Source organism: Sceloporus occidentalis, unplaced genomic scaffold (assembly GCF_023333645.1).
Source record: "Sceloporus occidentalis isolate IW3139 unplaced genomic scaffold, rSceOcc1.0.p SCAF_1, whole genome shotgun sequence".
Classification (NCBI taxonomy): domain Eukaryota; kingdom Metazoa; phylum Chordata; class Lepidosauria; order Squamata; family Phrynosomatidae; genus Sceloporus; species Sceloporus occidentalis.
Genome location: NW_028316981.1, coordinates 165,794,494 through 165,809,974, shown reverse-complemented (window position 1 = coordinate 165,809,974; position 15,481 = coordinate 165,794,494). Strand labels below are relative to the sequence as shown.

The window sequence follows — 15,481 nt, the reverse complement described above, 5'->3', positions numbered from 1 at the left end:
TTTCCCCACATCAAATTACTTCTATTGCACTATATCCCCTCCTATTTCTTGTCATGCTGGATTCATAACTTCTGGGTATGACATCAGTTGATTTGAATTGCCTCAAACTGAGTTCAGGGAGGAGAGGAGGGGAGAGATGGACTCTTGCCATTCCCAGGTGGCTCAGATAAAAGTAAACTTGCTGCAGCCTCGCCTAGCTTGTCTGTTCTTCCTCATTAATTACTTTTACCATCTTGACCACACACTGAGGTTGCCTGGCTAGCCAGGTCCCAGTTTTTAATCTGTAAAATCTTGGGAGGATGTGAGATATGGCACAGAGGTCTTTCTAAAAATTTCTCTTGTGTTTTTCTACCTCCACTGACCTTTCATCTGGAATATACAGACCAGGCAAATAGGGATATTGGGAGGCCTAGTTTGGTAGAAGACTCAAGTCCAGCAAAGCTAGGGTTGCCATAAGTCAGGACCTCCGAACTGGGACAAATGTAGGACAACATTTTCAAATGGAGGACACAGTTTTAATAAATGGAGGGCACGTGAAAAACATTGATGGTTTTTTTAAAATGTTAATATAAATGCATGTTTCTTAGCCATGATCCAAATGGAGGACATTTTGATATTTGACAGAAGAGGACATGTCCTGGAAAAGGAGGAGGAGTCTGGTCACCTTGTCTCTGGTCCAAAATACACTGCAGAAATAAAACAATGCTGGACTGAAATGCCCAGAGTTCCTCACCAAAGCTGCATCCACACTGAGGAAAGAATCCAGTTCGAGAGTGACTTAACTGTCCTGGGTTTGTGCTGGGGAATGCTGGGAATTGTAGTACACTGTGGCCCCAGAGCTATCTCTGACAGGGAGTCCCATAACCCTCCAAACGTAGTTGAACTGCAGTGCCCAGAATTCCTCACCAGGTGCATCCACACTGAGGAAATGGCCCAGGTTGAGACTGCTCAGTGCTGGGGAATCCTGGGAATTGTAGTCTATTGTAGCGTCAGAGCCATCTCTGACAGAGAAGTCTCAATGTCTCCCAAACACTAGCATTCCCAGGATTCCTTACCATTGAGTTAAAGCAGTCTCAAAGTGGGTTATTACTCCTGCAGTGTGTGAGAGAGATAGAAAGGCTAGGGACTGGATTCATTCATTAACTCACAAAAGGAGGATATCTGTGTCCAAAACACACTGCTTGGACTGCCAGGGCTCAGTGCTATGGAATCCTGGGAATTGTAGTTTATTGTGGCAATAGAGCTCTCTGACAGAGAAGGCCAAATGCCTCACAGACACCAGAATTCCAGAGCACTGAGCCCTGGCAGCCAAAGTTAGAAAAAATACACAGGGGCAAAATAAATATTGAAAATGGCCATGCACCTCCTCCTTCTCCTCCTCTTCCTCATCATCATCCTCATCATCATCCTCTCCTCGGTGCCAAAGGAAATGGCCCTCTCCCCCCTGCTGCCTTGCTGGGACCAAACAGAGGAGGAGCTCCTCTTCCTGAGTCTGGCAACCTCCTGTTGCCAACAAGCCTCGAAGATAATTCCCCAAACGTTTGGCCAAAACTCACCGAATCCCCCCCATATCTCACCAAATATTCAGTCAAAATCCCTGAAAAGTCCCTGTAATGTTAATATGGCAATAAAACGTAGCCCTAATTGAATAAAAATAATTGGAACTTATTTCAACTCTCAAAATTACCATTAAAACAAACCACCAAAATCACACCAAAGGCTCTGAAAAGTACCCATTTTGGTGTGAAAGTCACCAGATTGGCAACACTGCGGTGGCGGCCGGGAGTCAAGGAGGAAACCATGCAGGGACGCCCCTTAGTGGTGAAAAACCGTGAATGTCCCGCCGGCAGGAGGGTTATGGCAACCCTAAACAAAGCCCATGGAGGAGTATGCTAAAATTTCTAGAGTAGAGCAATAAGAAGACTCAAGTCTCCTGACACTTCTAAAAAATCTCTTAATATAATATCTTCTAATATCTCTTAAGACAGTTCCTTTACAAATAGGAACATTGACTGAACTGTTCTTGGAAGGACGAAGTTTTCAAGTCCTTGGCTCTCGCAACCAGTTTATTGAATCATGCATGGTTACATTTGTAAAGATTCAGCATTAAAATACATATAATTCCAGTAACGGGGCACATGTGCAGGTGTGTGTACATGTGAAATATGCTATGAGCACTAAGGCAGTGAATGGCAAGAGAAAAAAAAATGTGCTTATGCCAATACCCCTCTACAGCTTCAGTGGGCCCAACATCTGCAGAAAAAGCTAACTGCAGCACTGAGTGGTAACCAGTGACCTTCTCTTACTGGCTAATTTTGGAGAATCCTGTTCTCATTTTCTTAGCCCAAGAAGTTTGGTGTAGTTGGGCCCATTTGGTCTTTGATAAGCTCCTCATGCCCTGTTCTCCACACACACACACACACACACACACACCCTTACCTCAGAGCAGACTCTGTGAATCTGCAGCGTGCAGCTGCCTGGATCAGACATTCATGAAGCCACAAGGGTCCCCACTCTGTTCCTGCAAGAGAAAGATAACAGTCCTCTTATCAGCTGCCATGAGCTTGCCCTGGAAAGGGTGGGAGCTGTTCCCCTCCCCTTCTGGCAACTGGATGGTTGGAAGTGAGCCTCTCACTGGTGGACATTGTGATAAGAGACTGGGTACAGATCCACTCAAGGTGTGTGAACAATTGGAAAGAGAAAAATGTCTATTTATTTACAGATAAATACATAGGAGGTGGCTGTGGTGAGGCTGTTACTGAAAAAAGGCTTCCCTGGATCCTACATTTCTGAATAACTATCCATCAGTCTCTAATATTTCATTCTTGGGCAAGGTTCTGGAGCAAACAGTCTAAATCCAGGTAGACTTGTTTCTGAGATTTTATTTGACATTTTCTATCTCCTTGCAAACTTAACAAGTTGGGAGGGAGTATCATAAAGGATCTCAAATTCAATATCATTGTTGTTCTGGGGTTTCTCAATGGGCTGAGGAGCTAAGAAAGTTTGGCTACCTGGCGTTGATTCCAAATGGAAGTCTCCAGGTACTATTAGGTAAAAGGCATAGGGAAGTTATTCTCTGTTTCCTTCTTCTATTAAATGTTGTGGTGAGATAAAAGAACATGGAAGAAGCAATGGGCAAACAAGAGAGAATTAAAAATGCTTAATAGTATTCACTCCCCCACCCTATTCCTGTCAATTTCTGTGAAAAATATATACTGACTATACAACAGAAGTCTTGCCTGGAAGCTCAGGGTGGCTACTCAGATAGCTAAAATTACAAAAATAAATTTAAAAGAGAATGGGCAAATGTCAACATGAAGCAAACACAGAGATCAGACATAAATGACTGATAGCTCAGCTATACTACATCTTCCGCAACAAAGAGAAGCTTGGCTTGTTGGTGGTTGAGCAACCTTTCCATGAGGACTGGATAGTCAATTTTGGATTGGGCGGCAACTGAAGAAGTGAACTGAGTATGTATTCTCTCTCAGTTATGTCTTTGTTTTCTGTTAAAAACTGAAGAGCTATTAGCAGTCAGTGTCACCTGTAGAGTGCTAGATATGCCCACAGTCTGTTCATATAAGGTAGCTTCCTATATTCACCATGAATGGAGGTCATGGTTTAATATACATCGCCCCATACAAATTTCAAAGTGCTTTTCCCTTGAGTGTCACAGGCTGAATAGTAATGTCTTTTAAGATGGAAAAATATCTTGGAGCACATTGTCTTAATGTGTCTACAGAACTATCTTAAATAATTATCCCATAAACACAAGCCTGGAAAACAGGTTGTGGTTATGTATATGTACAACAGCAACCACACAATTTGCACCAGGGCCAGCCCTATCAATAGTCAGATTGAGGTGACATCTCACAGTTGCCAGCTGGAAAACTTGAGATGGCTCCTGTACTTTTAATGGGTGCATGGAAGAAAGAATGTCATTAGGGCCTGGCTGCAAGACAAGCAACACCTGCTTGAAGTCCGTCTTCTACAAAACCTTTGAAAGCACTGGAATGGTTTGAGTTTTGTTTTAGTGTTGCAACTGGCAACACTAGGTGACAGATGCTGCAGCCATACAGCCATTGGTCCTGATCTCCCTGGTTGCTAGAAAATGGAGCGGTGAATATCACATAGCCTGGCATAAGCCACCTAAACTAGCCTGATGCCTCCAGGGTGGTGAAGGAAACTTTCCCACTTTGATGTGTGGGAGTAATTTTGAATTGCCAATCCATCTGGCTTTCCTAGATATCTAGGGCCAGTCTTGATTCTGCGTCAGGTGGACAGACTTCTGTTAGAAGTCATAAAGTCAGAATCAGATACTGCTGAAATGCAGCTATTTCTGAGGCAGGGTGGGGCAGCCTTTGCCGTATTTATCTAATTGTTTATTTTGTTTGTGGGGAACAGCATGTCACAATGTTGTCTATTACTAACAGGCATTTATTGAAAATTTCTGGAACACAGAACAATATCTCAGCATAAGAATGGGAATGGGCTCAGGGTTATTCTGATATCATCGATGACAGTGCAGAGAAGAGACATTCCTCTTAGCATCTGCTCAGAGCTAAAAAATTCCTTTTTTCTACCTCTTGCAAGGTTTGTTGTCTCTAAGATCTTTTGGGTTTACCTCTAAAAAGATTCACAGTACACAAGAGTTGATCCATTTGAACTGGAAAAGAGTGATGCAGGGATACCAAGCTGAATTATATTGGTGGTCAGACCAATTGTATTGGTGATCACATGGAAACACAGAAAAGCCAAAGGATGTGAAATTAGCCTCAAGGTGTAGTTTCCTGAGATCCTTAGTTTACAATTCCCTGCTTTGTTTACAACTTTCCCAATTTACTTATGGAGCAAGTTACTAGTTCATATGGCTGAAAAAGAATGTTCAGAAGTATGTGGATAATGCCTGGTGAAATTTCAGGAGCCAGAGTTGTTGAATAAGATTTCCTGTGGTTAAGGGTGGAGATCACACCACTACCCTTGATTAACAAAAGCAGAATAAGTTATGCAACACAAGAGAAATAAGGCACATTTGCGTAATTTATATTGCATGTTTTATTGTGTATGTATGAGAGAGAGAGAGAGAGAGAGAGAGAGAGAGAGAGAGCATTAGGATGGCCCCATATACATTACTAAAAGAAATGGGGTGGGGAGGATGTATTGTCAAAATAAGGTAAGAAGGCTTGCATAAAATTTGTGTGTATTAATTTATAGATGAGACCAGTGTGATGTAGTGGTTGGACTACAACTCTGGTGATCTGGGATTGACTCCCCGCTTGGCCATTCAAACAGTCTCAGCCCCAGAAAACCCCGTGATAGGTTCACTTTGTGGTCACCATAACTTGGAAATGGTTTGAAAGCATACAGCAACAAAACTTATATATATGGAAACTTAAAATACTGTGATTTAAAAGCATGAGTGACCTTTTTTTCTGTCATGTATCCAGCATTGCAAGAATCGGGAGGGCTCTTTATGCTTCCAGCCTGTACAGTCCAGATGCATGGGCCTGCTTCAGCAGCTGTGCTGAAGACTACACACAGGGTCAATCCTACCATGGGGCAGAGCAAGGCAACTGCCATAGACAGCTGATCATAGGTGTCATGAAAGAAAAGCAAATTGTTCCTTATTTGTTATTGTTGTATGATTTGTCCCATGCATGGGGACAGTGGCATCACACCAGGTGACGCCACTGCTACTCAACCACCTACCTTTTGCCAGAAATGGACTGTGGCATTCATCTGCTTCCCTTTTAAATGCTTTAAGAGATGGGGGGAGTCGGGGGAAGCTCAGTGGGAGGAGAAAGAAGAGGCCCCAGATATTTTTTAAATTAAAATTTCAAGTTTCAAATTTTTAAAAAATATTCCTTTAATCTTTTCTTTAAAAACATCACATTTTAACCAAATCTTCACTATGTGTATGTAAAGACATTTAGGATGTGCATATGATATTGTAATTTGAAGGTATAATTTTAATTTTGCTAGTTGTTTATGTCACAACCATTAGCATTACATTCAGTGGTATATGGGAATTACGATTTACAAGTAACGCTAGTGCAAAAAAGAATTACTAAGGATTCTGTATGGTGTGAAACTGGAGGTGGTCAGTGTGTGTGTGGGGGGTGACACCATGAGTTACCGCACCGGGTGACACCAACCCTAGAGACGCCACTGGATGGGGAGAAACACTTGGGAGATTTTCTGCCTCAGGTGCCAAAAATCTTGGCTGGCCTTAGGGTATTTTGTCGTTGCTGCTGTGTGCCTTCAAGATGTTTCCTAAGGCGAACATATCCTGGGGGTTTCTTGACTAGATATGTTCAAAGGGGGGTCCCCATTGCCTTCCTCTGGGCTTGATGATATGTGACTTGCACAAGATGACACAGTAGATTTCCATGGCTGAGTGGGATTTGAATTCTGGTCTCCAGAGTATTAGTCTAACACCCAAATGATTACACCTCATATTATGCAACTTAAATTTGGTGTGTATATGCATTTGCTGCTATGTGTGAGGCAGCAAAATCTTGGGCGTACGATGAATGCATGAAAGAAGTGGAGTGGTGTGTCAAAGATTGGAGACACTTTTTATGTGGGTATTTTCCATGCCCCTATACTGTGCTATAATAGCAGGGCCAATGAAAGGTGATGATATAACATCTGGATAGCCCCATGCCACAAGACTCAACAAGGGAGACCTGTGAACAAAACCTTAAGAAAGGCAGAAACCTTGCACACTCAAGGTGTTTTAGATTATGGTTCCTATAATCTCTTACTATTGGGTATACAGGATGAGGCTGAAGAGATTGTAGGCCAAAACATTTGGAGGGTCAATTCCCCACATCTGTTTTAAAATGTTGATTTATTTTTCAGCAGGGAACATGTCAGAAAGAGGACCACAACCATGATGCTTGGAGGAAGGCCTTCAGGCACTGAGATCCCTCACCAACCCACGGCTGGTCTTTGCCTCATAGGGCAAAAATACCCAGACATTATACAGGAGATAATGGTACTATGCCAATCATAAGTCTTCAGAGTTCTCTTGTTTGGCTTTTTCCAGTTGGCTCCAAAGTTATCATTCATGGAATCATATTTCCACTCATAAAATGACCCTTTTCATTTCTGGAAGGAATGAAGGTTCCTAAATAAAAGTGTCCAAATAAAAATTCCTGGAAGGTTTTTTTCTGAAATCAGAAGCTCCTTTTTGTGAATGGATAAGTATTTTGCAGCTAGTCTGAACGTTCTACACTGTAGAACATATATGGCGTATGCACTTGTTTCTGTATCCCAGTGCCTGCTTCACCTGTCTGTTTGTAAAAAGACTATTGCAAACACTCTAAACATAACCAATTATTTTGCCTGCAAAAGAGACCATATAAAAATTGCAGATAGCAAGCTCTGTACAGAAAAGGCATTCTCCCTGCTCTCTTACCAATGACCTACCTAGTGTATTTGACATCCAGTGCAGATCATTTTAATACCCTCCTCCTTGATTTAACAGCCTTTTCCAAACAGCAAAGGATGGAGACTCCCTTCCCCACCCAACCAGTAGAATGTCAGACCCAAAAGACACTTTGTTCCACCAGCACATCAGGAGACACCCACCTCTGAGGTGTTATCCAGTGCAGTTCACATGCCCTGCAACCCCCAGTGATGTCCCTGCCTCTTACACTAGAGAAATGCAATTTCAAAAATGATACCATATTAACATATGTATCTGCTTCAATATTAAGAACATTTCCCCCCAATCATATACAAAGACAACTGGAGCTAAACTTTAAACAGCTAAAGTGACTATAATTCATTTTGACAGATTTAATTTACTTGGAAGCAGCTCTATTATTGTTATGAGTCTGGTCATCTCAATTATTGTGAAGGGATGTTGCAGCAGTACACTTTGGTATCTGATGCTAGAGGAGTGGGGGAAACCAAACAGTCCAGTAACAGCAGCGATGACTGATTCCCATTGCAATCAATGGAATGTGAGTAAATGGTCAACTACTCTGCAATATTCTCCATGCAGATCCTAGTGGCAATAATTTTTAAATAGACTTACATGCAGGAACTGGAGGCATTGCGAGTGCCCTTTCCCTCCTATATAAAACTGAGAGGGTGCCAGAGTTGGGACAGTCAACATGTCTCAACCCATGTTATTTTATTTAAAATTGTGGGCTGAGGTGGGAAATTTACTGCAAGAAAGTTGGTTCCTCTTGGCAATGTAAGGTTTAGTCCAGCTCTTAAGTCCCATTTAATTGCTTTCAATTGAGAAAGAACAGTAAGGGCAGAACACCAGTTTTGTATGCAAGACCTCCATTATTTCAACTTTTGTATTGCTGTTAGCTACACTGATCACTATTTGGAGTAGAAAAGCAGAATATAAATAAGCAGAGATCAGTGAGAGCCAATGTGGTATAGTGGTTTGAGTGTTGTGCTACAACTCTGAAGAATTCCCTTTGTGGGAGAAAGGTGGGGTATAAATCAACTAAATCAAAAATAACAAATAGCATTATAACTGTGTAGCACTAAAGAGCCTGTATCACAACTAACTTTTGCTGTACTTGTTCCCCCAGTTTTAAAAATGTTATTGCCAGAGCATAATAGAACTGGGTGGGTTTCAGAATAAAACTGGGGAAAGATTAAATGCCCAGTGCAACTCTGTTAGTACTTTCTCTCCAAGAATTCCCTATTTTCCCATTGTTAAAAGAAACAGAAAAAGCAGAAATCTCTATAGAGCAACATACTTGGCTCACTTCTGCTTGTGATAGAAGTCAAAGATATAGCCATATTAGACTGTAGAATCAGTATGTACAGAAATCCTGCAGCACCTTTGAGACTACTTGAAAGAAAGAAGTTGGCAGCATGAGCTCTCATAGAATTAAATCTACATCCTCAACTCAAAGGTGCTACATGATCTCTCTGCATACAGATTCTGCTTGTGAGTTTCTGATCGGGGACGATATTGGGCACTGTATAGCCATGTGGCATCATGGACAGAACTAAAAAAAAAGACTGTGCTAAAACAAGCCCATTAGTCTGAGATTTATTATTTTTTTTAAAAGCACTGGTTTAGTTCAAGGCATTGCATTAATCTACAGAATAGCATAACAGAACTGATAAAAATTCTGGCCCATTTTGTTTGAAATCTGAAGGAATAACACACAACAATAACAGCAACAACAATGGCTCTTCATGTTTGGATGATTTAAGAAACTCACAAAATTGATTTATCATACATGTCCTCACTTTTCCGCTAAGAAGAATGCCAAACATGTGGTAGGAAGAAAATTACTCACATAATTTATATCGGTCTCATACCACTTCAGCTATCACTGTAAATTCCAGCAAAGACTAAAAGTCTTCCAAGCATATTGTGGCCTAAAGCTTTCCTAGGCCAGAATTCACTACTGGTCCGTGTAATGGACTATGGCCCACCACAGCTGATGCCACAGTAAGTCTAGGAAGACTTTAAGATGCCATGGTATTCTTTGCTGTTGTATTTTGCTGGGAGTTGATCTCTTAAAACACCCTGGAACACCACCGCCTCTTCTTCACAAAACTGTGGGCCTGAACAGACAGACCAAAATAAAGCTGCTTTGGGTCACTTGTATGCTGTTTACAGTAAATGACACATGCATTTTAAGATGCCAGAAGGTGCGCCAAAGGTGCGCTCCAGTCCTTAGGACTGGAGTATGGCTTTGGTGTAGCTTCTGGCCTCTTAGGATGCATGCATTATTTAAACAGCATACCTCCAAAGTGACTTGAAGCAGCTTTATTTTGGCCTGTTTGTTCAGGTCCTATAATACCCAAGGTTCTATGGGAAGAGAGAGAGAGAATACTAACTGAGTGTAACATCTGTAAAACAATTTGGAGGGAATGTAGCTCATGCAGCACAGCATGTGGTTTGCATGCAAAACATTCTAAATCCAATCTCTGTCATTTCCAGATGCAGAGTGGAAAATACTGTATAACAAAAAAGGCAACAGGTGACGAGGAAGACTTATTCCTGCCTCAGATCTTGGACAGACCCTAGCAGTCAAGAGTAAAAAATATCAAATGGTCAAATGGTGTTTACACATCTCACAAGGGAATTTGGAAATGTTAGTAGTTCAGATAACAGCTGCTAAAGTCACCACAGCCACCAGTGTCTGGAGAATTCTGGGCCCTGCTGTCTCTCAAAATGCAGCTTTCCCAAATTTTGCATGTTAGGTCTAGCAGTGTAAGTTTTCTGGTGTATAAGAGTGCTATCACCAAGCCATTAAATTCTGGCTGAGAGTAATTGATTTAAACCGTGGCAAACAGCTAGTTTTAGCAGGTCCTTCTGCCAGGGAAATGGAAGCCTAGCGTTCTTGCTATTCTGGGAAGCCCCAGGGATCTGAAAGCTAACACAGTCGCCTCTTCTTCCTCCATCCCCTCTTTGTGGTTCCTTATCGCTTCTCACCCCTTGCTTTTTCTCCCTGTGCACGTTTCGACATGAGGTCAGCCCTGCAATTTCCTTGCCCTCCATTTGGGATGTTGCACAAGAGAGACAAACCACACCCAGAGCTTTTTTGAACAGCTTCAAGGAGAGAAGAAATTATATTAACATGAAGAATTATGAATTAAAAATAAAAATGTCTAATCAACAATTTGTAAGCCACTCTGATAGCCCTTTGGCTGAAAAGCTGGATATAAATAAATTTATTATTATTATTATTATTATTATTATTATTATGTCTTGAGCAGTTTCCAAACTACTGGATCCCTTGATTGGTTCCTTGTGTTTCCCCCAAACAATGAACCAGGCAAATTAAATACTTTATTTGATGGCTGATGCCAATTCTATCAATAGCTGTCTCGCTCATAAACCTAAGTAAAACCTCCAAATTTATAGGCTGTTTACCAGATCTTGAAACCAAATAACAATAATTTGCACTGTGGTCGTGAGATGCTTTCAGGGCACAACGTGATCATATGTGAAGGAGTAAATCAGGCTTGTCCCATCCTTGGATTCCCAGACATTGTTGGGCTATAATGTTGTCCAACAACATCTGCAGATCCAAAATTGTACAAGACTGGACTGGTGAGATTCATTATCACAAGATGTACTGATGATGCTCTGTTTAGAGGGCTTTAAAAAAAAAGGGGGATTGTATTAGCAGAAAAGTCATCATTAGCTGCAATAAAGGAACTGAGCCTCTTTGTTCAGAGGCAGTGTAAAATGGAGTACAAGGTGGTAGCTAGAGGCATAAGAAGTTGTCTTATTCCAAGTAGGCAATTGGACCATTATTAACACTGACAGGCCGCACCTTTCCAAGGTTTCAGGAAGGATTATTTTAATACTTTGAGGTGCAAAAGATTGAACCTGAGGCCTTCTTACATGCAAGTTCATCATTTGAGTAGCCTTAGCTTTGAAACTGTATGCTCAGGTTTCTGTGGTAGGCAGGAGTGCTTTTGCACATTTAAGATTTGTGAGCCAACTGTGCCTGTTTCTTAAGATATCAGAGCTGGCCACAGTGGAACACACCTTAGTTATATAATGTTTGGACTACTATAGCATGCTGTACAGGAACTTCAGCTGGTCCAAAGAGCTGCAGCCAGACTGTTAACTGGGTTATCAGTTACCAAGTTCATGCTACATCCTTGTTGAAACAGCTCCACTGACTGCTAGTTTGTTTTCGGGCACATTTAAAAATTCTGGTTATGGCCTATAAAGCCCTATGTGGCTCAGTACCAGGCTATCTGGCAAAGAGTATCCCCCTGTATGAGGCAGCCCAGGCTCTGAGATCATCAGGAGAGGCCTTTCTTTAATTCTCACCACCACTGAAATCATGGTTTGTGGGGACACAAGAGCCTCCTTGGTGGCTGCCCTTAGACCAGCGGTTCTCAATCTGTGGGTCATGGCCCCTTTCACAGTGGTCACCTAAGACCATCAGAAAACATACGGTATTTATACATAACACATAATAATTTATGGTTGGGGTCACCACAACATGAAGAACGGTATTAAAGGATTGTGGCATTAGAAAGATTGAGAGCCGCTGCCTTAGAACTCTTTTCCCAGGGAGGTCAGAATGGATCCCCCCCTTGTCCTTCTGTCAGCAGGCTAAAATGGTTTTTATTCAGAAAGGCTTTTTAAAGCAGACAATTTTTAAAGAACAGACTTGGGAGTGCTGTATTGTTTTAACTGAACTGTTTGTAATAAGTTTCTAAAATCTTTTAAAATTGTATTTTATTATTTTATTGAAGCTGACTTGTTTTAATACTGCAAATAATATAGTACTTTTAAATTGTGAGCCACTTTGAGTCCCAATTATGTTTGTTTTTAAAGTGGGATATAAAACAAGAACAGCAATAATAATAATAATGATGATGATGATAATAATAATAATACATGCAAAGCATCAGCTCTATCATGGAGCTACATCCCTGCTCCCAGCAGCATGGAAAGGCCATCACCCTTATGTCCTCCTTGTGGGTTTATAGAGGCATCTAGCTAACTAGTAATATAAAGAGAAGATGAGATTAGAAGGCAGTGTGGGAAAGTTACATTTGTAGGCTACAATACTCAGAATCCCCTGGCTAGCATGACTACTGTATACCAAGGTGGCAGAGGTGGAATTTATTGCCTCAAGATTTAGAATAGAGGCATTTCAGTGCAAAATATTATTCTCACACATGCCCAGCTGCAAAGCTGGGAGGAGGTGAGGATGGAATAACCTCAGTGTGGTGCAATGATCATATGCTGCAGGAGAATGGATGTGACTGATGCAACTATGTAGGTGGGCCTGATAACATGCTGATTCCTTGGATCAGACCCACACAACTAACTATGACCTCATGACCACATTGCCTAGGTAGCATATGATAGGAAAGGCCTCTCACATGTCCCACTGGAACCCTCAAGAGGATGAGTGCCAGACAGAGTCAAGAATACGGAGTTAGACAGTCTGGCCTGGAAGATGGCAAATTCCTATGCTGATCCTTTCCAGCTGGCCCATTAAACACATGCCTCCTCAATGAGTTGGACTTTAAAACATTGGCTGCACTACAGTGATGACTACAGCACGGTTTCATGATAGAGCATGATTCCACAAGTTGGTAGTGAAGCTGAAGAAAAGGTCTATAGCTTAGCAGTAGAGTTTCAGTCCTTGGTCTCTCCAAGCACATCCAGCACAACTCCTGCTTGGACAGCTTCTGCCAGTTAGTGCAGACAGTGCTGAGATAGATGAAGCAATGACCACTTGGTTCACCATAAAGTGGCTTCCTATGTTCCTATGAGATGTTGGCTGCCATTCTGGAAATCAAGGGCACAGGAAGGATCCACACGGCAATACCTTTACATTACACAGGAGCAAATCACCCTGCAGTAGAGAGGAATGCCATCCAGTAGTACTGAAAAGACAGAGGGGCCCAGCTCAGGGAAATAAAAGAATAAGAACCAAACCAAATATCTCTAGCTAAAAATTTTCACCTTAACACAGGACTCTCTGCATGCTGGCTTGGATTTCTACTACCAGTAATATTACCACTAATTAAAACATACAACTTTCTTAAGGCAGACTGATATGCCTGCCATAATCGGTTCACCCCTCCTTCCCACACCTTATAATAAGGAGTTCGCTAAACCTCACATCCTCCTGAAAGTCCATAGCCTTGCACATCTGAAATGCCAGAGTGGGGGTGGGGTGGATGAGCAGAGGAAAGGCACACTAAACATATTCAAAGATACTAATTTCTTTCATCCTGCCGTTCTACCAAGGAGCTCAGAATGTTTTGTTTTGTTTTTTAGCTTAATAAAACAACCTTAGGATGTTGGTTCAGATAAGAAATGGCATACACTTGCAGCTATTTAGACAACTGAGAAATTCAAGGGGCTGGCTTCTCCTCATCACTGGCCAAGGGGATAGTGGCTGGAGACAAGCTTTAGATCTCACAAAGGTTGAAAATTAATTGAAAGAGGCTTTGTTTGGAATCCACATACTTCTGTACAATTCCTGCCTCTGGTTAAATAGATTTTGCAGGTTTCTGAAATAAAACCGGAACCTCTTTGCAAAAAATTGCAGTGTAATTCAGCCACTTTCATACTCAGTGCAGAATAAACCAATACACAGTATCCCCTGTCTCTTGGCAAAGATGGACATCTCAACAGATGACTAAATGAACACCACTTGACTACCTCTAGTAATTATTCAGAATAACCTGGACAAGGCCATTGATGGTGCTTCATGGGCTGAAAAGGCTTTGAATTTCAGCTGCCTACAACAAACCAAATGTTTTAGCCACTGCACCACCTTGTCTCAAACACCATGCATGTCCCCAGGCTCTCAGCCAAAACAGATTTTTGGGACTAAGGCTTGGGTTCAAATTAAGTGCTGGGTGGTTCACCACAGATGACACTGCCCAGTTCCTCAGAATACTAAAGCAACATTTACCAACTATGCAATACTGTAACAGTCTGAAAGTCAGTGTTTTTCCCCCTAGTATTTCCTAATCCTCTTACACTGTAAGATGAAAAGGACTTCATAAATATGCACAATGTGGATGCCATTATTGTCAAATGTGAGGCAAATATTTTTTTTCTCCAGTTGTTTTCTTCTGCTGGAACCATTTCCTATCGCAGCTTCTCAGGCTTCTTGTTGATGCACACAACAAGAATGTACACGCAAGGGCTTTAGTGATACATACTACTTTTCTTGTTTTTGTCATTCCATATTACACAGTCGTATTTATGGATCAACTATAACACAACTCATATATACCTCAATGTTAGATCTGGATTGTTGGGAGAAAGACACAGCTGTACTTCTGAATACAAACACAAACCCATGCACAACAATTACTTGGGACTATGTGTGGTTATCAAGACCCTCCTAGCAAAGTCAAGAAATAAACAGCAAAGAGAAAAGGACTTGAAATGGAACAAGTGTCTACAGCCAGGGACCACATTCCACCAGGATTTGCTTCCTAAGGGAAGATTTCAAAGGTGATGCTTGGCCCCAAAAGGGCAATGGCCATGCCTTCAGTTTTAAATGTTCACCTGGAAATATGAATCATTCAGTCTGAGAGCACTGACTCAGGCTCCATCCCCTCTCCCCAGCCATGCATTCAGAGACAGAAATTACCCCCCTCCTCCATTAAGAGGAATAGGAACAATGGTACCCTTTCAGGTAGTGGCACAGTCCCTTACCTGCAGGAATTCCTAGCTGCTAGCCAGGTGTGCAGCTTGGGATGGGGTGCAGGGGGAAGAAAATGCTTTCCCACCCAGGAGATGCAGGGGAATAGGTCCCCAATTTCCCCAGAGGTGAGTGATGTTCCCCTCTCCAGGCCAGGTTGCTAAGAGCCTTCAGGGTGCCTCCATCTCTACTGTTGCTGCTCCCATACACACTCCAGGTGGCCAGAGCTGTACAGTCTGTGCCCCGCCTCACTGGGGGCTGCTGATATTACATAACAGGAGCCGCCCCTGTGCAAGGGGCAGGGAAACCACAGCGCCAGTGGTGGTAGCGTGGCAGCA

The 15,481-nt window shown here is 42.0% G+C and overlaps 1 protein-coding gene across 1 annotated transcript in view; it reads right to left on the bottom strand.

The window, feature by feature from the left end:
- Nucleotides 1–15,481, bottom strand: part of NFE2 (nuclear factor, erythroid 2) — a 27,817-nt gene extending 12,336 nt beyond the window's left edge. Inside the window, exons 1-2 of the mRNA XM_089481034.1 lie at nucleotides 15,158–15,481; nucleotides 2,440–2,521 (exon numbers count right to left, since the gene is read on the bottom strand). Coding sequence (XP_089337160.1) covers nucleotides 2,440–2,490 — 51 coding nt within the window. The 5' untranslated portion in view covers nucleotides 2,491–2,521; nucleotides 15,158–15,481. The remainder of the gene's footprint in view (nucleotides 1–2,439; nucleotides 2,522–15,157) is intronic.